General features: G+C 39.0%; 1 protein-coding gene across 2 annotated transcripts; it reads right to left on the bottom strand.

The window, feature by feature from the left end:
- Positions 1-451: 451 nt before the first annotated feature.
- On the bottom strand, positions 452-11,088 carry LOC149841319 (phragmoplastin DRP1C-like). Of its 2 annotated transcripts, XM_090004754.1 has the most exons (16): positions 10,819-11,088; positions 10,637-10,700; positions 10,448-10,555; positions 9,322-9,423; positions 7,422-7,472; positions 7,262-7,323; positions 5,929-6,019; positions 5,682-5,746; positions 5,272-5,466; positions 5,050-5,169; positions 4,872-4,942; positions 4,134-4,359; positions 3,865-3,915; positions 3,195-3,426; positions 2,406-2,545; positions 452-801 (listed from the first exon to the last, which is right to left on the bottom strand). In XM_090004754.1, exons 1-16 carry the CDS (start codon positions 10,954-10,956, stop codon positions 676-678), a joined length of 1,842 nt encoding a protein of 613 aa, XP_089860880.1. In that variant the 5' UTR covers positions 10,957-11,088; the 3' UTR covers positions 452-675. The 2 variants fall into 2 exon arrangements, with proteins under 2 accessions (XP_089860880.1, XP_089860881.1); XM_090004755.1 differs by lacking the exon at positions 7,422-7,472.
- Positions 11,089-25,043: the final 13,955 nt, after the last annotated feature.

Raw genomic sequence — 25,043 nt, 5'->3', positions numbered from 1 at the left:
TACAAATGCATCCTAGCATTTTTTTAAGATGATCACCTTGGGTCATGTACTCTTTATGAATTGAGATCAGATGCAATGTGATTGCACACTAGTGTGCTGCTGCACGCAGCGTGGGGTGTACAAAATAGGTCACATAAGGGTGTGTTTAATTGCACGAGGATGACAGCATGGGGCCCATGCAAACACGGACAGGCACCACCTCCTCAAGTCCCAAATGAACACATTTTGGTGTCTTGGGGAGTTCCACCCTCCCCTCTGGAACAAGGGAGGACAGGACACCTTGAATACTTTTGAAAAAAAAACAAAAAAAAGTATCATTTGGTGTCCTTGTCCATGGCTTTCTAAGAACAGGACAGGAGATGATGTACTTGTCCATGGCTCTCAGCAAATAAAAACGCCCCCTGAGAGATCAGCAGGAGGAGCGAGTAAATGCCAATATGTGAAATAATCATTGCTTGCTAAAATCGAATAAACACAATGTAATAGATGAAGAGCAAGAATGTCGTATACAAGCTTCATTTATTAACCATAAGACAAAAAATAATATTGAATCACCGAAACAGATCCTCGAGGCCTGTGAACCATGTGCTCTGTGCTGTGAGTGGGACTGATATGAGCATTGCCATATTTCTTCATCTGCTTAACGATGAGTACAATACATCCACAGGCTTTCTTTTATTTCCAAGCCGCCGAATCAATCTCATCTCTAGCTTTCTTGTACAGCTCAAGCTTCCGAGCAATGCCTTCTCTCTTCTCCATCAGTTGTGGGTCCTCATCCAACATTCCTCCCAGCTGTTTCTTCTGCAGATTCAAGCAGCTGCTGTCAACTGCTTGTAATTTTCATGACAAATTTGACACACACACACATGTGCACGCGCTCCCTGCGGGTCCACAGCAATTGCCGCGTGATAGGAGAGGGTGGATCAAGTGCAATCACATCGCATGCTTTCAGTGTGCCGCTGCACCAAGCCGCCCTCCACTTATGGGATACAGCCTATCAGCTGTGGGGCACAACAGAAGATGGAAGGCTGATCAGGTGCAGCAGCACACCAAAGTGCCCTGTGTGATATGTGATTGCACCTGATCTGCCGCTGTGATAGGGTGACAAGAGGATAGGGATGTAAAAGGTTTGGAATCAGATCGGATGTGGCCAATGCCATATCTTACCACGTTGCCTAAACGGATTCAAATTCGGATTCAGATGGTGAAAAGCTCATACCAAATCCATTTTATTTACGTGTAAACGGATTCGGGTATATGTCAAATTGGATGAAATCCAATTTGGTAGCAAGAGATCAAAACCATATCTGCGTCCGATTATAATAGGATATAGTTTTGGCTCACCAAATTCAACTAAACGGAGCTCCCTTTCAGCGTGCAGAATTTTGAAGTCCTCGGCCACTTTCCCAAAGGAAATGTAAATACAGAGAGCCTCAATGCTCATGAAAGGGAGATCGGGGATTGTACGGCTCTTATTTAGCACAGCTCGGATCAGGTACTCGGGTTATGTCCAAAACCAACCCTACCAACATCTGTCTGGCAGGGTTCGCTTTGGAGGTGCGGTCAGGTCGTTAGATCCTCATCCAAACCCAAAACCAATTGAAATTGAAATAGGTAAAAAAGTAAAAACTCAAATTTAAAACCTGTCACATGGGCACAGATACAATAAGGATCCTGGACCCGATATTTGTATGAAAAGTAAGACACGAAGACGCGTATTTTTCTTAAATATTTAATGTATAAAACATATTTCGATTAGTTACAATATATAAAAATGTATCTACTAATAAAACACAACAAATATTAAAGTATAATATATGTTAAAACGTGTCATACCGTGACATGTAGTGTTGTTTGCATGCTGTGTCGGACACGACCCCAACAGCATGTCACATAGAACCTGACATAAGGTAAATTATTTTTCTTTTGTTTTGGTGGTTGAGACTTGAGCCAGCGCCACCAGATTTTCGATCCCAAAAGCTGTTTTTTTGAGTAATAAATCCGAAAAAGAAAAAGTGCCTTCAAACCTATGTCACAGGGATTCAGCCAGCTGGGTACAGCACTCACATCGATGCCACATGACTCGGGTGCGGGTGCAGCACCCAGTACGGTCAAGCCGATCCTGGGTGCGGTCAATGCACTCAGGGTCATAAATGTCCAACCTTGAACTAAAAAAATTGATGAAAGGGTCTGGGTGAGAGATTAGGGCAAAAAGTTAACTGTTTTTTTATTTCATTAGTGTTACTGTTCTCTGTTAAAAAATTTATATATATATATATGTGTGTACCCTCCCTCACCAAGCACCCAATTTTTTTTTAAAGTGCCGTATCGCTGCACCTGCACCCGCACCTATGTGACATAACCTCAAACTCAAACGCAATAGAAAGAGGGAAAAGGGAAAATACCTCTCTTTTCCCAACTTGGGAATAGAAATGATCGAGCAACGATTTCCTGGCCTCCCGAACCTGAGAGTAAACCACAGCCTTTGGGATCGAATTCCTCAGCGTATCGCACACCATGTTAATATATGCTTGCACGTTAGAACCTGAAAGTTCCACAAATATGCAAATTAGGGTGTGTATGGATTTAGGGTTGACTGATTAAAATCAGGATTCTTAATATAGTATGAAAAGTAGAAATCTTTATAGATAGCATCCTTAAGTGTTTATTGTCTACGGAAAATTCAAGAGAAACCAACCAGAGTAGAATTCCAGTAGAAAGAACCCTCAAAATAAAGAATTGTGGACACAGAGAATTCTCATATCTAGATGAAGCATTGGTCATCCAAGAGAAGTAAAATCAGAAAAAGGTGCAAGCATCAAGCAAGTTTACTTGTCCTCCATATGAATTGTGAGGCGCATAATCAGCCTGTATCGGCAGAAAATCGATAACCTGAATTGGATATTTTTAATAAATGTAAAAAATGCTTAAAATTAAATTTTAAATATTATTTTAATGATTTAAACAAATGTCACATTATGATTGACACAATATTTTGTAATTATTTTTTGGCCGATTCAGAACCATTCACTTGAGAATCCGTATCAGCCAATTCACCTGAATCATTGGCCAAACGATTCAGGGCCGATACGATACTGACAACATTGTATAATTCCCAATTATTTGTCTTCCAAAAGCTGGAAAAATCGGAAATGGTGCAAGAAAAAAAAAAATCACCAGGGCAGTGTTTTTACCTATCCGCCTTAGGTGGTTGTCCGCATAACGGTCCATATTGGGAGCAGTTGCATTCCCACCTTTCTGCTCTCCTTCCAACGGCAGCTTGCGGAAGAACTCCACTGTTAGGTAACTAGATTCCATCTCCACTAGCCTTAGAACGGTCTTACGGCTGTCTTCCCTGAATCTCTCCAGTGCTTCATTTGCTGCTGCTGCCAACTCGGCTGTGAGAGAAGGAAACCGCTTCAATGCCTGTAATGAGAATATTGCATAATTTTTTAAACACTTTTCTTCAGCTTGGTAACAAATTTAGTACATCAGGTTTTGTTTAAATATGAAGAATACAACCACCATGTGCTTCTCTTGGTTTTAAATTTTGAATTTGTCCAACTAGAGAAAAACACATGACCTAAAACTAGCTTATTTATGTCTCTCAAATTTATGCTACTCAAAGCAAAAGCATGATTATTTGATCGATACTGCTTTAGAAAGATCGTACTTGATGAACGCTAACTGCACCTGAAGAGAGAAATATTGTTTTTCCAGGGAAAGTATGAAATATTTACTTAACTTTATTCTAAGAACTTAGTAAACCAGACAGCTGTTCGAATTTTTAATAAAGATCAAGATTTAAATAATATCATTTGCTTGCGTAACAATATTAGGTAAAATAGTTCAGTGCTTCCATACCTCAGTTTCGCTTATAGACTTCCGAACAAGCTCTTTCAGAATCAAGTGTACCTGAACCACAGATTATCAGAATGAGAAAAGCATATCCAAATATTTTAAACCAGTTTCTTCCTTTTCTGTCAGATGGGGTGGGTAAGGTTTGGTGGAGATTTGGAATTCTTGGGAATAACATATCCATGGTATAGGATAAAGGACTATGTAAATATGCTTTTAGTTATGTTGTGAAAAATTGGAAAAAAGAAACAAAAAATAGAGACAGGTTTACATACAGCATCAACTGAAGCTTCTGCTGGGCCCTTGAAAAAGCTCAGTGAACCATCAATAAGACGTCTATATCCTTGTTCAGGAGCAATCAAGTGAGGCTGATAACCATCAGCCTCTGAAACAACTTTCCGGACATTCTGCAGAGATAGATGACGATCAAATGGCAGTTTCTTTAAAGCAGCAGGCAGTTGGTTATCAAAAACTCCATATATCCGATCTCCACCGGGTCGCCTGAGAGGTGAAAGAAGTAAAAAAGCCAATCATCTGGATATGAGAAGAGCATCCAAATTTACAAAGAAAGAAGTTTAGAAAAAGTTAGGAAACTACCTACAAGAGAGGGGAGATCAAGCAAAGCCAACTTGTAACTATTTTCAGATGAAAGCATTTTACCTTCAGGAACGTACGTTGAGAGAGAGAGAGAGAGAGAGAGAGAGATTAACCAACTATTCTTTTCCCTAATTCCAAAGGACAGAAGGGGTTGGACTCTTCTCTCACACTTTCATGTTTTTATTTATTTATATATTTCTTTCTTTCTTTATTATAGCTGAAAACATTTTTTCTAGGAAACAACAATTATTAACTTCATAGATAAGTTTGACTTACCTAAACATGCCACAAAGCTTAAGAAACCTAATCACCTATCTTCTTTGGATTTTCACCCCCACATTCATGGGGCCATTAGGCTAGTATATTTTAGTTGCAGAGAAATATACTTATGGGTTTAAAGATGGTCAATGCCCTACCCTCCATCCAGATGCTCCTTAAATACACGATCAAATGCACGGCAGAGCTCTAGAATGGTGTATAATTGTGCCTGATCATGAAAGCACCGTGTCCCAGTAAATGAAGTGCAAAAGTAATAAACCAGGGCTAGCAGAAACATATTCTACCAAATCATATACTAGTTCTTTTAATTCTTACCCCTGCATCAACTGCAATTGGCCTGCCAAGATGATTCAATTCACTCTCAAGCTGATCAATGGTTTTGTTTATTAAAGCTATGATGCTGGGAATGCGTTGCCTGATCACAGTCTCCAGATGCTGAATATACAAATTATCACTTATCAACATAAGAAAATATTAGAATAATCCAAAGCATGTATGTTATAAAGAATGCCAAATAAAAGATGAATGGAAATTCACCTTTGAAAGAAGTTTTGCAAGATACTCTGAACCCATTTGATCCACCAGGTGCCCATAGTCAGGGCTTGTTGCAAAGTATTCACGCTCTCTACGACGGGCTGCCATCATGTCAACATTCTTATTGATATCTTGTTGTGACCGATTAACTATGCCAACCCAAGGATGTTGTAACCGGTATGATCTTCCTTCAAGAACCTTTAACACAGTGAGTAGAAATTTGAGTTGTGGGACACTAATATCAGAATATTCAAGAGGGAAAGAAAAAACATGACCACAATTCTAGACTGCAAGCATAATCTAAACATTTCTGAAAAAATGAGTCATAAAAAGATCAATAGTTAAAATGACACTCCTAATTATGAGTAACCCCCCAAAGAATCTTAGCACAAGCAAGAATGGTAACAGCTCACATCCAACGCATTGGTCCCCTTGTCCATCAGATCAAGCTTTGTCAATACTCCAAACGTTCTTTCTCCTGTAAGAAAATCACATAAGGAGTTCAATCAAACAATTTTTTTTTTGGATATATCAATTGAAAGATAAACTTCAGTTATTACGAACTTAACATACATAAAAAAACTACAAAAGTAAGATGCACGAAAACAAACAAAAGGGGGATATTTTATCACATCTATATAGCATGGTTGAATATCTTACCTGAAGGATCAACTTCTCTTCCAAGCTTGATAGCATCAGAAGTTGCAATATCTTGATTAGCTGGTGAAATGGCCAATATAATACAATTAGGCTGCAAAACCAATTAGAGAGTTTAAGGACCATACATATACATGAAATTATCTATCAAAGAGAATCTGTCCTCAAGGATCATCTGAAAGCAAAAAAGCATATAATTAAAGCTGATGATGCCTGAGCTAATTCAAGATCCATGTGAAAGGTTGTTTGGGCCACCAGATCAAGAACTTATTGGAGAAGACATGAAGCTTGTGTGGTGTGGGTATGCGTGTGTGTGTGTGTGTGAGGGGTGCACAGAGAGAGTTGCAAATCCTGCATCAATTATGACAAGAAAATATTCTACTTCAGTAGCATGAGCCATACCATGATATGTGTCACATACATATGGATGTTGAAATGGGACATGATGCAGATACACTTTTTACCACACGATAGTTCTCAAATATTAGGACACAAGGACATGGTCATACATACGTGATAGTTCTCAAAGTTTAGAACACAGGGACATGGTCGTACATAGGGATGTCAATGGATCGGATTTTATCCGATAACCGACTGAATCTGGCTTCGTTTAGTTAGACCAAAACCATACACGATTATAATCAGATACAGATATGGTTTTGTTTTTGCTACCAAATCTGATGAATGGATATCAAAATGTGATTACATGTAAAAAAGCAGATTTGGTATGAGCTTTTCACCATCCAAGTCGGAATCTGTTTAGGAAACATCCAATTAGTTGGATTTGGTATTGACTGCATCCAATCTGTCTGAACTGTTTACAACTTTACATCCCCAGTTGTACATGTCGCAGATCATCTCAAGAATAAGATGGAGTTGGTGTAATACATGAACAAGATTGTCCATTCAACTCTTTGCTGTCAATGAGTTTTGAGTCAAAGCTACAAATAAAGCCAGCTTTATATGTTACCAATTAAGTTTGAGGTCAGAAGTCAGAACTAAAAATTACTTGATTGGGATGTCCAGGTCAGCAACATTGCTGTAGACAAATGACCAAATGGAATGGTATTCAACTTGCATAAATGCAACTTGATTGAACTTTCATAATGCAACTTGATTCAGGAGAAAAATATTCATAATGGATTGGCCAGGATGAATGAAAAGATTTGTACCTTGCAACTAGCACATCCGAGCATTAAGAGAAAAACAAATATAATCGGCAACATTGACCATCAATTTATTATCTAGTTAAGCAGGTTTGCCACATGATTGTTATATCAAAAGTATTGAGCATATCTGCCTATCAAAAGAAGTGCAGACTACTAGTATCAAATACCTTTTCAACATAGGAGCGAACCATGTTATCAATATCTTGAACAATACTATCTGGTTGTCCCTCTGCAGAAACCAAACACCAATAAGTACACAAATAATTCATATAATACAGATAAAGATGCTCTGGTTAATGAATGGTGGGCTTCCACAAGCAAGATTACCTACGGCAACTTTGGTCATCCCTGGTAGATCAATTAGTGTTAAGTTCACAACTGTCAAAAGGAGAATGACAACCCAGTGAATTTGCAGTAGAGAACAGAGTGACTTCATCAGAATGAGCTAATTATACAGTTTATACTGCAAAATAACACTGCGGACCTACAGCCTACATATTTATGAATACAAAGGAAACATGGACAAGGACAAATGAAATAATAGTAAAATCTTGTCACATATGATGCACAAGATCCTGAAAGGGTTTCAAATTTTAAAGATTTCTGTTGAAAAAAAAAAAACAATAACTCTTTAGTAACAAAGAATAGTAGTACTGCAAAGGTGCAAGAACCATGTCCTGTGAATGTGAGGGTGTACACTCGTTGAGAAGACATGATATGAAAACAATGAAATTAAACATCCAAATCATTTCTAGTTAATCGAGCACCTCGTTTACAAGCATGCCAATGCTTTTCAGAGGAAATGTGATAGATATTTCCCTACAATTATACATATTTAGGATACAAATTTGCTGATTATTTCAAGCATAATGATTAGGCACAGTCTCTAACTGTAAAAGAATAAACTTAACAACACACATATAGCATGATTGAAGTTTACAATTTTGTTTTTAGCAGTTTAAACATTTTGTGGACTGAATTAACAGCATTAGCCCATTGTGTTATCTAGTACAGTTATTCTCTTTGCATACTTTGATTTCATGTCCCAAATATCCTTCTTGGGAACATCTTGACAGGAAATATGTTGGGAGATTTTCTGAAAGTATGTTTCACAAAGGAAAAATATAAGATGTTTAAAACGTGATTGGGTGGCTGGCTACATGCAGTGGTAGACTATCATTAATGCTAATGTATTTGCTTGCACTTTGTAGACATCTTTTATCCATTTATGCTCTTTTCACAAGGCATGCCAGCCATCAATATGTTTCAAACTATAGGCCCATCATAAATTTTACTTTCACTGAAAGATAATAGATCCATGATTCAGTTAGATTTTAATATTTTTCATGTACCTGTGTAGCCGTGTAGGTTTACTCCAACATCAATCATGTGTCATATCTACAGTGCATTAGTGATTCTCGTCTCCTTAGGTTCTGCCTCAGTCAATCGTCAGTGGCACTGTGTCTCACATATGCTCTTGCTCAAGGGGAAATGACTAAGATGGTCAATTGGTCGGACCTTCACTGGATCCAGGTGGATACAGTCCCAGGTCCAACCAGACCTACCACAGAAAAAACCATATCCAGGTCATATAAAGATTAGATATACCAAATCTGGTCATACCAGGTGAAAAAATATCCTTTGTGTGCTTTACATTGAAAAATTATGGATCTTAATCAGAACTTGATATGGACCCAAATCTGGCATGAAATTTCATAAACCACACCCAACTCCATATATTAATTGGACCCTATGTGTCCAACCTGAATTCTTAATCAAACTTCTTTTTATTACCAAACCTAAAGCTGGTATGGGTTGGGATCAGGTCATACACGACCTTTTGATACCCCTAAACATGACTCTTCAGGCTGCCAGATCCTCCCATTTCTCAATGTGCATAGCTCATGCACATATGTTCCGGTGTTTCTGTACTTTGTAATTTAATAATTACAATTTTCTTAATATCGGTTCATTCATTGTCTTCCTGCCATGTACAAATAGCAGATCTCGACATGCCAACTCATGGCACCTCAAATGAAACTGTAAAATCAAAACCATGACACCATAGTATCAATATGAAGTAAAACCTTATCAAATGCATGTTTTCCTTCTCCATGCAAGAAAAAAAGTCATGATGAGAAAATTGAGATCACACTAAACAATATGAAGTAAGAAGCAAAACAGTGACAGCTATAAAAGAACCAAAAGATTGGCATAATTTACATACCATTTGGAGAGTATATGCTCAAGTGAATTGGAACATTAGAAATCTGTTTTGTCTTTCCTGTGATTCTGTCAGTTTCATCTGAAATCTCCTTTCGAACAGAAGCTGCACAAATTGAAACAAATCAGTTGAACGGAAATGCTTAGTTCCTAATCTACTTCCTCTATTGCCTAAAATGAAAACCATTCAAACTAGATATCAAAAATTTGAGAGTTTTATGCTAGACATGGAATATTGTGCCTCTATAGATCATGTGACATGAATCTATTAGTAAATAGCTTCATATGACTAGATGGAGCACAGAAAATAACACATCCTTTCAAGATCAATTGGAAACATAAGCTACTCTTATATAGGAAAGAGCGGACGGCACATAAAGCTGACCTTATGTAAATGTGATAAGACATGAAATGTTTGTTTCCTAACATTTAATGATGTATAATCAAAATCTCGAGAATTCAGAGAATCAGATAGTAGGATTAGAGGGTTTCTCATGAAGAGATTCACATGAGCATGTTAGATGACATTTTATGTGTTTGCCCTATCAGAAACTGATGAAGGGAGTGGTTACCCTTCCAGGGTGACAACATCTTTGCTCCTTCTACCCTCTCTGATGTCAGAAACAAGTGTAAAGGTGTAATTTACACACACAGGGTAAATAACTAATGAAGGTAAGGAACTATTTAGTACAAACGACCTCTTTTTCATATTTTTTGGATTTTTTTTTTTTTTGTAAATCGGATATTGTGCATGAGATCTACAAGGTTTTCTTAGTAAAGAATAGGTTTTGAATCAATCATGTGATTGTAACATGTAAGCAGTTTTTCAAGGGCTTCAAAAATTAGTGGCCCACAATATATAAAAAGTTCAAAACTTCATGAGTCAAAGAATCATGTTTTTTATGTTAGAAAAACACAATCCAAGGTCCCATTCTTAGCAAACAAGCCATGCTGAACACATCTATGTGGTCAAACTGAGCTGATATATATATATATATATATATATATATATATATATATATATATATATATATATATATATATAGAGAGAGAGAGAGAGAGAGAGAGAGAGAGAGAGAGAGAGAGAGAGAGAGAGAGATTTTGTATGTGTGAATGGGGAAATAGATCACCAAAATCCGTAAATCTCTTCTTCGGTGCATGAAGAAACTCAGCATATTCCGGCTGTCCTTCATCCGTCTTATGAAGCTGTAACACCAAAGGCCGCCTCGTAACAATTCCTATTAAACAACACACCTAAAGGAATTATCGCAAATTTCAAGCAGAAAAACAAAACACAGATAGATTTCCGTGAACGTTACCAGATCCACGGGGAAGAAAATCCCTCCCTACAATGCTCTCCAGAACAGAGGATTTCCCGGAACTCTAATTCCAAAATCAAGATCAATACTTTCAGATCACGTAACAACACCCAAAAGATTACCAAAAAAACCAACGCAGTCATCAAATTCTATGCCAATCAGAAGGATCCGAGATGAATAACCTGTCCTCCGACGACGGCGACCGACGGAAGCGCCTCCCAGAGCGACAGAGACCCCTCACCACCGCCATGATCTCCCAGGACGGTGCACGCCCTCTGTATTCTATTAACTAATCCTATCAAACTCTCCATCGTCGCCATCCTCCCTTAGCAAAATCTCTCAGAAACACTGATGCAGGTAGAAGATCGGAAGCTCAATCGAATCCGTCCACGAATTCCGCGAATTGATCTCAGATCGAATTGGGAGAAGAAATTGACGAAATTCCTTGGAAAATCAGGCAAGTAATTCTGAAAACGCGGAATGCGGATGAGAAAAATTGCAGAGAAAGAGAGAGGGATCGACGCGGTTGGAATTAGGGTTTTCAGAGAACTCAGATCTGATGAGATCGTCGCATAAGAAGGTAGAGAGACGATGGGAGATTTAAAAAAACGGTATTTATAGGAATGACTTGGTGACGATCCCGTTTCGCCCGTTTTTTATTTTCAAATCAGTGCGAGGTCAATGCAAAATTTCCATATTGATACTACTTTTGCCTCGAAATATCTGTTTCACCCTCCTTTTATTTTGGTAGGTACCTAAACGGTTCAGATTTAGGGATGGCAGTGGACCGGGGCGAGGGACAAGGTCTCCACCCACCGCACTGTCTCAAAATCCGAACTTCACTGGTTTGGATTTTAACCTCCATTCCTGTTTCATGTCCTCCATCTCCTGTCCAAACGGTGAAGCCCCGTTTTCCCTCGGTCCATTGCTATCCCTAAAGAAGGATTGGGGACGGGCGGAGCAAGGCAAGGATCAGGATGGAGACGGGGTGGGGCGAGTCAGGGATCAGGATGGGGATGGGGCGGAGGAAAGCGTAAGTCCATCCCCGCCTCTATCCTCGCACAGGTTCTGATTTTAATCTTCATCCCCGCCTCCATCTCCGTTTCATATCCTTTATCTTCGATCCAAACGGGGTGAGGTGGGCCACGTTTCCTCCCAATCCACTGCCATCCTTATTCAGATTCTAATGGAATGTGGTCAACACCGTATCTTTTTGTTTTTTTAGAGTTAATCATATATTAGCTAAAAGTATTCAGATCTGGATCGACTCGGATGGCAAAAAGCTCATACAAAATCTAAATTTTCACATGCATTCGGATTCAGATATCTATCAAAACCAAGTATCATTTGAATTCATTAGCAAATGATCAAAAACCATAATAGCATCCGATTGTTATGTTTATAGCTTACCAAATCCAACTAAATAGACTTTAATTAGGTCAAATATTGGACAAATTCGATCCATTGACATCCCTAGGTTTTGGACTGCTCTCTAGTCCCCCAGTCTTGAGACCCGTAAGCGAGAAGGTATATAATTTTAGACAAAAAATAAAAAATGACAAATATTATATCTCAGACATCAAGAAAGGCAAAGGTTAAATAGGAATTTGTAATTTCATAGTTGTTTATAATTTTTTTTTTCATAAAGAATTGCCCTCCATTGCCTATATTAGATTTTGCGCTCCAACAACACTTTCAAAGCGAACGCATGAAACTAATCCAACAATACGATGTGAAGACCGAGTCCGTCAAATAAATATGTTTTTTTCAATCAATTGGGGCTCCATTTGTATGGTAGGAGCAGTTAGCTTACATCACTTAGGGCTTAAGGTATGTTTGATGGCTTGTCCAGGGTTGAACGAAATGAACAAAAAGAATTTGTTCCTTAACCACTGTTCCAAGTCCAACGTTTGTCTGGACCGTACTCAAATGCTATGTTCCAAATGTCGGTTGTTTGATGATGATGTATGGGTCGAATTACTTCATTTTAGATCGTATGACCTGATCTGTTCACCATTTTACATGTTTTAAGAAAATTATTATGGTTTTTTGCTCGGATATGAATCCAATTGCGAAATTATATCTAAAATCATGATTTTTTGCCATAACTATGGATTTAAAATTGGATTTTTGCCCCAAATATAGATTTTCCCCCAATTTGGTTGGTTGAGCTAAAATTTTTGGGCAGTCCATAGTCAACATTGATGAATCCTGCAAAAGTTTGATCAATTTGTTAATATTTCTATGTTTTGACAGATTTTTTGGGTTCTCATGCATATTATATACAGATTGTAGTGTCTGAATTAAAAAAATCATGGTTTTCTTTAGTGTGAATAACTTTGCATTAAAAGAAATCATCATTCAAACAGTTCTACGATAAAACCTTATTAATTTCAAGCTGAAATTCATCTACTGGAGGTACTCAGATACTTTTGGCATGCATCTTGCAGCATTCAAAGAAAGCTAAAATTGCAAAACTCTTTGATGCTAAATTGATGCATCATTTTTTTCTTTCAAATTATGAATTTTCATTACAAACCTGAGTAACATCAAAATAACATTTTCTTTTCTTTATTCCAACCCAGGCCAAATTTTCTCCGCATAACAAATATGTTATTTGGGATTCTCTTGAGGAAGCTAAATTAGACGTAGAACGAACAAAAATAAAATTAAAAATGAAAACAAAATATGATCCCTAATTTTCAATAGAATGAAGTTTCTTGAAAATAAAAGGTAATCATACAGAATAAGAGGATCTGGGCATGAGAGAGAGAGATTATGATTTATACCAGTGGGCCTTAGATGGCAATGGCGAAGTCTAAGGGAACACAGAAATGGATGTGCTTGTTGAGTTGCCGCCTGGACCTCCGTTCTACAATCTTAACGAGGCCAGAGGTGAAGTGGTTGCCAAGGCTATTGGCCATCAGCAGATCGACAACGACCAGGTGATTGAGGCAGGCCACCATCACTCCACTTTTGGGAGGCGATATAAATGGCTTTTCCATCGACCCACTCCCCCCACTCTCCAAAGGGGTCGAACCACTGGACGACCCTTTATTCAGTCGGATCTATCGCTCTGGTTTCATCTAACCTTGAATAAAACCATTACGAGGGAAGGCTACTACGAGGAGAGTGTTCTGCAACTGCTAGACGACGGTGATGAACAGCCTCGCCCGACGCTGATGATGAACAACCACCACCATCATCGCCTCTGCTCGTCCGCCTGCTACACAAGAGAGGGGGAGGTCGGGCACGCCCATCGAGAAACAGTTAAAATTGTTTCTCTTGTACCTATTATTTTTGTAATATGGGAGGGGGTAGACCAAAAATAACACTCGCAGAACATTGTCTGCCGCGTCCCATGTTTGTTAGAAAACGTGTACATTTTGTATATTTTATCCCACACAACATGCAGAACGTGCTATCAAACATACCCTTGATGTTGCAAGTTCAAAACCCAATGGTACGGTTGTATAACTGGTGGGGATCTTACCTAGGGATGCACAACGAGCAGAGCTAGCTCATGGTCGGCTCGAGCTAGTCTCTAAAAGCAAATGAGCCAAGCTTGTACACAAATCCAGGCTGGATCTACATAAATGAGCCAAGTTTGATCAAACCACTAAACTCGATAAAACTCAAAAAGCTTGATTACGTAAAAATATTATATATAAAAATATGTTTGTAAAAGTATAAACAACAATTAATATTTTTCTAACGGGCAGGCTTTCAACTTTTATTGGAAAGTTTGCTGTATTGAATCTGCAGCCAATACAACTTTGGCCTAACGGTGAGGTATTTGTATCATTTTGGAGAGGTTGGGGATCGACCTTTTCAAAAGTGAAAGATGTATTTTTTTAAAACTCGGGTAAAGCTCAGCTTGGCTTGGAAACGAGCCGAGTTTGGAGCCGAGCTTGAAAAGGGTTTTTCTGAGTGAACCGAGTTTGAATAGCCTTTGCTCGGCTCAAACTTGGCTCTTGTGCACCCCTTGTCTTACCCAACCTCATCTTGCCTATAAAAAAAACATGTATTTAAGATATTTATGATTTTATTGGTCTTTATATCAATTGCTTATACAGTGGACTTACTTGAAAAAAAAAATTTCTGCTTTTAGGTCATAAGAGTATTAAAGAAACATATCATCTTAGATTGGATCAAGAATATTAAAGAAAGATAGCATCTTAGATTGAATCAAAGTAGGTATTTCCAAAAATGGATGAAGCGATGGAGAAGAGTCAAGGACTCAAGGCTTCTCGGATGGGACCCTGATACATGGATCCCATCATTTGAAATAGGCATCATACATTCAATCCTAGCCATCCAAGCAACCGCTAGATGGTTCTGCTGGATGGCTAAGACTGAATGCATGATGGAACCCATCCTATTTCAAATGATGGGATCCATGTTGACGGGTGACCCTCACAAAGACGCGGGGTCACCATCCTATCGGCAGGGAGAGAAGGCCTCCCCCATGAGAACATGGTCAGAAGTGGTAAGTAACCTACCACGATCTTACAAGCATTCGGAAGACTTCACTCCATGCAGGTGGAGAATATGAATGTGATCTTTGTGCATGTAAGTAGAGGCTGGATGAAAGCCTTTTCCTGGACTCCCACCGCAGGCTTTGCAGGCAATCAAGCTAAAAAAAGAAGGATGGAGTTTAAGTTTAGAACTTAAGGAGGATGTGGGCAGGCATTGGTGATTTGCAGTTCACTTCAGGTGGTGATGGGTTGTTTCTTATCAGAGTTAATAGAGAAGAGGACATGCAACTGATATTATGGAAAGGTTTTTGGAAATTGGCCGACGCATTTTGATTGCCCACAAATGGGATCCGAGCATGGAATGAAAGCTGAAAAGAATATCAACTATTCCTTTGTGGATTCGTCTTCAAGATCTGTCTATCGAATGCTGGAGAGAAAAGTATTTTTGGGGTGTAGCAGATAATATCGTGGCGAAGCTGTTAGAGGTTGACGAACGCACGAGAAAGTTGAGCAGGATGCAATATGCTCGAATATGCCTTGAAGTTCCTCCAAATTTCGTTTCAGCAAGAGAGATCGAGGTCATGTTGGGCCACGACCATTCAAGCAACTGGTGGAATATGAATCTCTGTTCATATTTTGCTTGCTACGTGGATCTTCCTACCATGGTGATGAAAGGTGCAGGCCCTCTCAACCAACTTCCACATCTGAGCCAAAAGATCTAATGGATGGCTGGCACCAAGTTAAATCCAAGAAGATTTGCAAAAAGGACCCTGTTCAAAACGTGAACAAGAATCCATTTGCTGTCCTTGGTGAAGAATGAATGGATTCAAGAGAGAATGGTGAGTTGCAGACGAGAGATGTAGTAGGTGAACAGACTGGCGTTGTTCATGCTTCGCAGGGCAGGCCAGAATCATGCTTGTCGGCGTCGGGATCTGGTCACTCGATGGACGTAGATCAGGCGGCTCATCAGCCTCCTGAACGTGCAACAAAATCTAAAGAAACTGTTGGGTTTCCATCCTTTGTGGGATCCATTGGTTCGATGCACATTCAGTATCACTGCAGAATTCCAAGCACGATGCCTGATCTTCTTGAAGACAATTTTTGTATTCGCTAGATAGCGATTTGTATAAGTCCTCTCAGCTGAATGATGATTCAACTATTTAGAGTTTGAGGATCAGCGATTTGCCGATAACAATTTGGCAAAGAGTGCTTTAACCTGAATAGCGATTTGGAGTACTCGCTCGATAGCGATTTGTATTATCGCTGGATAGCGATTTGTGGTATCGCTGCATAGCAATTTGTAGTAGTCGCTGGATAGCGATTTGTGGCTTCAGGTGGATAACGATTTGTGCTAACGCGCTTCAGGCGCATTGTAAGTTGTGCAAGACGTTTAGTCTTTTATATTAAATGCATGTCTCGTCCTCTATTTAAGGGATGGATGAGAGAGCAAAAGAAGAAGCAGAAGAGAGCAAAAAAGGGTGAGAAACTCTTTTTAGGGCATCGAAAGGGTGTGGAGTGAACAAAAAGCAAGAAGTGCTACTACACTTTTTTCAGGACAACTTCGTCAAGCTGGTTCTTCAGATCATTCATTTTTTGTTCCTCAGTGAGGTATATTCTCTTGTTCATTTCGTTACACCTTGTGTATTTGTAAAGCTTATGCCTTTTGGCCACTCTGTAATCTTTGTTTGAAGAAAATGAAAGTTGTTGACCTATTGGTCACCGTGGACGTACCTTAGTTGAGAGGGAACCACGTAAATCATTGTGTGCTATTTTGTTTTCGCTGTTGGTTTGTTTTGGTTGTATTTCTTTCACTGTCATTGCTTTATTGTTTTCATTGATTCACACTTGTGGGGAGACTCGGTACGTTCGTTTTAACCCCAACATTTGGTATCAGAGCTTTGGTTTCTAGTCTCCGTTTGTCATATATTTGTGTGTGAGTCATGGAGAACAACGTCGGTCGCATGATCAGTTTGAATGGCACAAACTGGATGACGTGAAAAACAAAAATATAAGACTTTTTGGTTTGTAAAGATCTGGATAGACCTACAGAGGGTGATAGTAGCAAACCAAAAGAGATGAAAGATGACGAATGAAGAAAGTTAGACCGAAAGACTGTCGATTTTATTCGGCAATGGATAGATGATAGTATCTTTCATCATGTATCCACAAAAACTTCGACGCATGGTCTTTAGACTAAACTGAAAAGTCTTTATGATAGAAAGACGATAATGAATAAGGCTTTTCTATTTTTAAAGCTTGTGAACCTCAAATACAAAGAGGGCAACTCTATTGCAGAGCATTTAAATGAGATCAAAAGCATTGTAAATCAGTTGGCTACAATGAAAATCACTTTTGATGATGAGTTGCAAGCCTTGTTGCTCCTTAGTTCCCTTCCCGAGAGTTGGGAAACCTTGATGGTCACAGTCAGTAACTCCGCACCTAATGAAACGGTAACAATGAGCCAAGTTACCAATAGTCTTCTGAATGAAGAGACGAGAAGAAAGTCATAAGGTCCTTCTACCTCTGAGGCACTTGTGATTGAAAACCGGGAGAGAAGCAGGAGTAAGAGCAAGGCTCCGCACTACCGTGACAAATCCAGAGGTCACTCATACTCGAGCTCAAAGAAAGATGTCGAGTGTTATTATTGCCACAAGAAGGGGCATATGAAGCGGGAATGTTGGAAGCTGAAGTTCAAGGAGTAGAGCAAAGAGAAGAGCTCAGAAGAAAAGCAGAGTGCCACAACCGCAGTCATAGATGGAGACCTCATTGTTATATGTGATGGCATTAACATCAATCTGATCGGTCAGGAGACTGATTGGGTTATTGACTCTAGAGTTTCATTTCATGTTACCTCATGGGCTGATTTCTTCACTTCCTACTCGCAAGGTGATTTTGGGAATATCCAAATGGGAAATAAAGATGTGTCGAAGATTGTTGGCATTGACGACATTTGCTTGGAAACAAACGTTGGCTGCAAATTGTTGCTGAAAGATGTGAGGCATGTACCAGACATCCGATTGAATTTGATCTCTGCCGAAAAGTTAGATGACGAGGGCTACAACAACACCTTTAGTGATGGAAGGTGGAAGTTAACCAAGGGTTCCTTGGTGGTAGCAAGATGAACTAAGACCTGCTCCCTCTACACTTTGCAAGTGAAGACCTGCAAGAGTGTTGTGAATGTTGTCTCGTCCACAAAGATATGGCATAGAAGGCTCAGGCATATGAGCGAGAAGAGACTGCAAGTCCTAGTTAAGAAAGAGCTCCTGGCGGGTGCAGCAGGTACATCTTTGGAACTTTGTGTTCATTGCTTCCATGGTAAACAGAACAAAGTTTCTTTTCATAGAAGCATTGCATCTAGAAAATCTCATGTTTTAGATCTTGTACATTCTGATGTTTGTGAACCTTTGAAGGTCAAGACACTTGGTAGTGCATTGTACTTTGTGACTTTCATTGATGATCACTCTAGAAAAGTCTGGGCTTATACACTAAGAACTAAAGACCAAGTTCTAGATGCATTCAAGCATTTTCAGACCATGACTGAAAGAGAAACTGGAAGGCAGTTGAAGTGTGTTCGCTCGGATAATAGTGACGAATACATTAGGCCATTTAATCAGTATTGCACCAATCATGGCATCAATCATGAAAGGACCGTGAGAATGACACCTCAACAGAATGAGGTTGCTGAGAGAATGAATCACACCATCCTTGAGAGAGTCAGATGTCTACTGTCACACTCTAAATTATCAAGATCTTTCTGGGGTGAGGCAATGAGGACAGCAGTTGATCTTATCAACTTGTCTTATTCTATTCCCTTAAAGGGAGATGTTCTAGAGAAAGTTTGGACAGGGAAAAAACCTTCTTATGGACACTTAAGAGTGTTCGGCTGTAGAGCTTTTATTCATGTTTCAAAGGAAGAGAGGTTCAAGCTTGATCCAAAAGTCAAGCAATGCATATTCCTTGGCTGTGGATACGAAGAATTTGGCTACAGACTCTATGAACCTGTTGATAAGAAGGTGGTCAGAAGTCGAGATGTTGTCTTCTTGGAAGATTAGACCATTGAAGACATTGGTAAGTCGGAGCCATCAAAGTCCAGTAAAGATGATCTTGTTGACTTAGATCCCCTTGATGCGCCGACTATCTAGGATTTCGTGGAGAAGATGTCATCTCCTCACAATTATGCAAAGGAATGATATGATGAGACATAAATTGAGGAGGAGCCAACACCCCAAGAGTCACTTCCTCAGACTTCTATAAGGAGGTCTACCAGAGAGAAACAATCATCCAAGAAATACTCATCGAATGAGTATGTGATGATTACAGATCAAGGTGAGTCAGAAACTTTTGAAGAAGTTTTGGAGGACGAAAACCAAACTGAATGACTTAAGACAATGAAAGAGGAAATGAATTCATTGCATGAGAATCACACCTTTGATTTGGTAAAGACACCTAAAGGGAAGAAGGTGTTGAAGAACAAGTGGGTCTTCAGACAGAAGACTAATGAGATCAACTCTCAACCTAGATACAAGGCACAACTTGTAGTGAAATGTTTTGCTCAGAAGAAGAGAATTGATTTTAATGAAATCTTCTCACCAATTATAAAGATGTCCTTTATCTGAACTGTGCTCGGTATAACTGCAAGCATGAATTTAGAAGTTGAACAGCTTGATGTGAAGACTGCATTTTTGCATGGTGATTTGGAAGAAAAAATTTATATAGAGCAACCTGAGGGCTTCATTGACAAGGGTAAAGAGCACCTAATCTACAGGTTGAAGAAGAGCTTGTATGGATTAAAGCAAGTACCAAGATAGTGGTATAAGAAGTTTGATTCCTTTATGACTGAGCATGGATATTCAAGAACCTCCACCAACCATTGTGTGTTTGTGAAGAAATTTTTAGATGGTAATTTTACCATTCTCTTGCTTTATGTGGATGATATGATGATTGTGGGCCAAGACATCAGCAGTATAAACAAGTTAAAGTTGGAGTTGAGTGAGACCTTTGCCATGAAGGATTTAGGTTCAGCAAAGCAGATTCTTGAGATGAGAATCGTTTATGACAGACCACATGGGCTGATCTGGTTATTACAAGAGAAGTATATCAGAAAGATTTTTGAGAGGTTCAACATGGACAAAGCAAAGCCTGTTAATTGTCCACTTGCAGGCAATTTCAAACTTAGCTCAAGTCAATGTCCTGCAAATGATGAAGAAGGAATTGAGATGCAGAAAATTCTCTATACTTCGGCAATAGGTTCGTTAATGTATGCTATGGTCTGTAATCGACCAGACATAGCTCATGCTGTTGGAGTTGTTAGTCAATTTCTGTCAAATCCAGGGAAGGAATTAACACTGGGCAACAGTGAAATGAATTCTGAGGTATCTTCAGGGTACTTTGAAGTTGAGCCTGTGTTTTGGAAAGGGTGAACCTATTCTTAATGGGTTCACAGATTCTGATATAGCTGGTGATGTAGACAGTAGAAAGTCTACTTCTGGGTATTTGATTATTTTTGTAGGGGGAGCAGTTGCATGGTAGTCGAAATTACAGAAATATGTAGCTCTCTCCACTACAGAAGATGAGTTCATCGCAATTATAGAAGCCAATAAGGAATTGTTGTGGGTGAAGAAATTCTTGCAAGAGTTGGGCTTGAAGCAAGAAGAGTATGCTCTTCACTGTGATAGCCAGAGTGCGATTCACTTGAGTAAGAATTCCTCGTTTCATTCAAGATAAAAACATATCGATGTTTGATACCACTGGATTCAAGATGTCTTGAATGAAAAATTGTTGCAACTGGAGAAAGTGCATACTGATGACAATACATCAGATATGTTGACCAAGTCATTGGCCAAGGACAAGCATGCGAAGTGTTGATTCCTAGCAGGAATGGAAGAAGCTTCCACATAAGTCGGGAAGGGGGAGAATTGTTGGGTTTCCCTCCTTTGTGGGATCCATTGGTTTGATGCACATTCATTATCCCTACAGAATTCCAAGCACGACACATGATCTTCTTGAGGACGATTTTCGTATTCGGTGGATAGCGATTTGTAAAAGTCCTCTCAGCTAAATGATGATTCAGCTGTTCAGAGTTTGAGGATCAACGATTTGTCGAAGAGTTCTTTAACTTGAATAGCAATTTGCAGTACTCGTTGGATAGCGAATTGCAGTATTGCTGGATAGCGATTTGTGGTATCGTTGCATAGCGATTTATAGTAGTCGCTGGATAGAGATTTGTGGCTTCAGGTGGATAGCAATTTGTGCTAATGCGCTTCAGGCGCATTGTAAGCTGTGCAAAATATTTAGTCTTCCACATTAATTGCGGGTTTCGTCCTCTATTTAAAGGATGGATGAGAGAGCGAAAAAAGAAGTAGAAGAGAGCGAAAAGGAGTGAGAAACTCTTTTTAGGGCATCGAAAGGGTGTAGAGTGAACAAAAAGCAAAAAGTGCTGCTACACTTCTTTCAGGACAACTTCTTCAAGCTGGTTCTTCAGATCATTCGTTCTTTGTTTTTCAGTGAGGTATATCTTCTTGTTCATTTCGTTACATCTTGTGTGTTTGTACGGCTTATGACTTTTGGCCACTCTGGAATCTTTATTTGAAGAAAGTGGAAGTTGCTGACCTGTTGGTCGCTGTGGATGTACCTCAGTTGAGAGGGAATCACGTAAATCGTTGTGTGTTGTTTTGTTTCTGCTGTTGGTTTATTTTGGTTTTATTTCTTTCACTGTCATTGCTTTATTGTTTTCATTGATTCACACTTATGAGGAGACCCAATACGTCCGTTTTAACCCCAACAGAAACGTCCTTGGGGGCTCCTTTAAAAGTGGTAATTGCTGCCATGCTATCTAAGGTATCCTCCGACGAGGACCTCCCACATGAGGTAGCTGATTTTTTGTGGACTACTTCTAAGGAGTCGTGTGAGCAAGAATACAACTTGGTAATACGTCCTCAATTACCATAGTAAAAAATGACTTGAAAGGTGATTTTTTGTTGACTATTTCTAAAGAGCCCGTGAGCTAGAATGTGGCTCAAGCACCATAGTAAAAAAATGAATTGAAAGGTAAAAAAACTTTGTTGCCTTTTTCTAAGTCATTGAGAAGGTATATCGAATTTACCTCCCTGCAAGTAAGCTCTTGAGAGTTGAGAGTAAGGCCCTATACATCACTAATGTCAAATCTATTGGAGCTAAACGGAGTAGAAGGTTGTCCATAGAGGATCCAGGATCCAATATGGCTTTGGTGGTTTTGCATCTTATTCAAGATCTTAATAAAGAGAACTCTGCTCCAAGATCCAAAGTTGTTAAGATAGCAGGATCCTTCAAGGGGGCTCAGGATATAAAGGATCTAGATCCAAGTCAAAACCCAATCTTACACTTGGTCAAACTCAAAGAGATGACAACATCGGAAGATTGTTGCTGCATTCCCAGGAATGAAGACACTCACTTCAACAAAGACTGAAGATAAGGTTGATGTGAATCTGAAGCCGACTGTACATTCTTCTCAAACAAAACAACAAGTTGGTGGTTGTTCTTGCTGAATTTCCATCCAATAGATTTTGAGGAACAGTTACAACATGGAGACTGGTATTCTAATTCATTTAAAGGTGGACTGAGACCCCAAGTGTTTAATTTTCAAGAGATCCTAAGTGTTCTGATGTCTGAAATGGGACTCCCAGTGACTTTACTGGGTGATAATCAGATCTCTAGCCCTCTGCTTCATAAGACAAGGTTAAGCATTCATTCTAAAATTGTTGTGAGGAATATTCTAGAACCCTTGTTTTTTCCTTTCTTGTTGTGGGTCATTTTCTAGAAAATTGAGGGTTCTTTTGTTGAAATTTTTGTATGTAAAGTTCTCCGATGGATAGTTGGTAGAATGCTTCTTAGATCGTTGGGATCAAAACTTGGAGGTGCGCAACAAAGACATTGTCTTGAAAGCGATAGTTGCCCCATCAGGATTTAGCCTGGGTACAGTGGGGCTATATAACCAAGCCTACATCTCTCGTGTAATACTAACCTCCCTTGACACTAGGTAGGTTAGTCACCGTGACAAAGTTACTTGAACAACTTCACAAGTTGAGAGAGACTCGAGAAAAAACAAAAAAATAAAAGAAGTTAACTCGTGTTTTAAAAATCTTTTTCCATATAAAACAGCTGAGGTATACCAAACTAAGTGGTGCAAGGTAACTCGCCCATCCTGGGCGGCCACCGACCCGCCATGGGTGTCACACGTCACTAACGTCCCATCATGGGCGGCCACCACTACAACATAGGCTCCACTTGTCACTTACCTCCCAAGGTGTTTAAACATAGAGGCTATCCAAAAGGATATGTATCGCCGCACTGAAAAGTCATAAAGGACCTTTGAAAACTTTTAAAGGTAAAGGTCAAGGCCAAGGTCATGACTAGGGCCACGATCGGGTCCGGCTCCAAATCCAAATATAAATATTAATATTAATATTAATATTTGAAGTTCATTTTGACATGCATTTTACATACCCAAGATCTAATGCCTTTAGGGCTTTGCCCTCTAAGGCAACCCTTCTCGTTATAAACTTATAAAGTTTTCCAACAATAATCAATACTGGACAAAACATTTTTTATAAAATGGGTTTTTCCCTCCAAAAGACTTTAATAATAAGAATTGATTATTTTGACAAAAAACCTTGTTTTCAAAAGGTTATATTTTGAGCCAAATAACATGGGATTGTTCTATGTATCTCTTTATGCACTTGGTTTTTATGAAAGATCTTAAACATTTATGGTGTTAGGATAAAAATAATAGATTTTGAAAAAATACAAAACTTTTTCACAACGAACTTGTGTATCCTGTTAATGCAGTTGTTTCTTCCTCCTATTTGATTGAGACTTTCTCTGGTATCAGTGTTGCTGACCTTGTTCATGGCATTTAGAGGTATTCCTGTGGTTTATAATGAGAATCCAGAAGTGCTGATTGTGATCACCCATAACCCCATGTATCAGATGGCAAATCATGGTTGTGTAGCCTGAGGTTAGGAACAATATTTTCCTAACGCTCACCTCTATGTTCTTGGAAGGATTCATCTTTGGCTGCTAGGTACTATAACTGGTATTTCTGTCATAAAAATTAGCTTATTCCCTCCTGCTACAACAACAAGCTCTCGAAATTGTCAGTGATGTGGTGAAAAGGGATAAGCAGTATTTTGCTGACTTGTTTTAAAGTAATATGATTTCTTCTTGCATATTTTTATCAATTTTCCGAATCAAGAACATAGAGGAGGCACGAAGCAAACCATATTCTCATAATTTTAGCAAGATTTCAATGCAGTGACATCATTTTAAATCTAGTTGGTGTATCCCTTTCAAGTGATAAACAGATTATGAACAAGCGTACATACATTTGGATTGGTTGCAACTGTGATGGTATCTTTGATACATGTTCACTACAAAATGAAACCTTCCAAACTCCTGCTATTTAGAACTTGGGAAGGGAACTAATTTCAGAAGCAATCAAAATATGTTCTGATACCGATTATTAGAAGTTCATCACTAGTTTCAACTAGACTGCTGATGATTAGAAGTTAATCACCAGTTTCAACTAGACTTTATACATACACATTGTAATAGTTCAGAGTGGAGGGGGCACACCCATGCCTGCGTTGGATCTCAAATGCAGCAGTCGAGTTATGGTGTGTAAAATAGAAGTTTGGTATATTACTAGGAAAACCTGTTACAAGATTAGGTGCAAAAAGTGTGGGCATGATTTTGTACAGCTACCTGCAATATTTTAGTCTATTATCTAAAAGGGACCTCAACTTTGCCTGACTTTGTGCAAATATTTTGGAGTCAACTTGTGACTTTGGAGAAGTGTGGTTGCTTCTGTAAACATGGTATCATGCCAGAATATGCAATAAGAAACTCACATAGTTCAGTTGCAAGTTGCAGTTTTTCTCCATCAAAGTTCAGAA

This window comes from Nuphar pumila, chromosome 4 (assembly GCF_984573655.1).
Source record: "Nuphar pumila chromosome 4, dmNupPumi1.hap1.1, whole genome shotgun sequence".
Taxonomy (NCBI): domain Eukaryota; kingdom Viridiplantae; phylum Streptophyta; class Magnoliopsida; order Nymphaeales; family Nymphaeaceae; genus Nuphar; species Nuphar pumila.
The sequence above is the reverse complement of the archived record's forward strand: the minus strand, read 5'-3'. Positions and strand labels throughout refer to the sequence as shown.

Bases quoted from the DNA above. Each gene is read 5' to 3' on its own strand.
- LOC149841319 (XM_090004754.1), bottom strand. From the start codon at position 10,956: ATGGCGACGATGGAGAGTTTGATAGGATTAGTTAATAGAATACAGAGG. The intron at 10,701-10,818 runs GTTATTCATCTC...TTTTGGAATTAG, and splicing joins TCGCCGTCGTCGGAGGACAG to AGTTCCGGGAAATCCTCTGT. The intron at 4,360-4,871 runs GTAGGGCATTGA...TTCACCTCTCAG, and splicing joins AAGGAGCATCTGGATGGAGG to GCGACCCGGTGGAGATCGGA.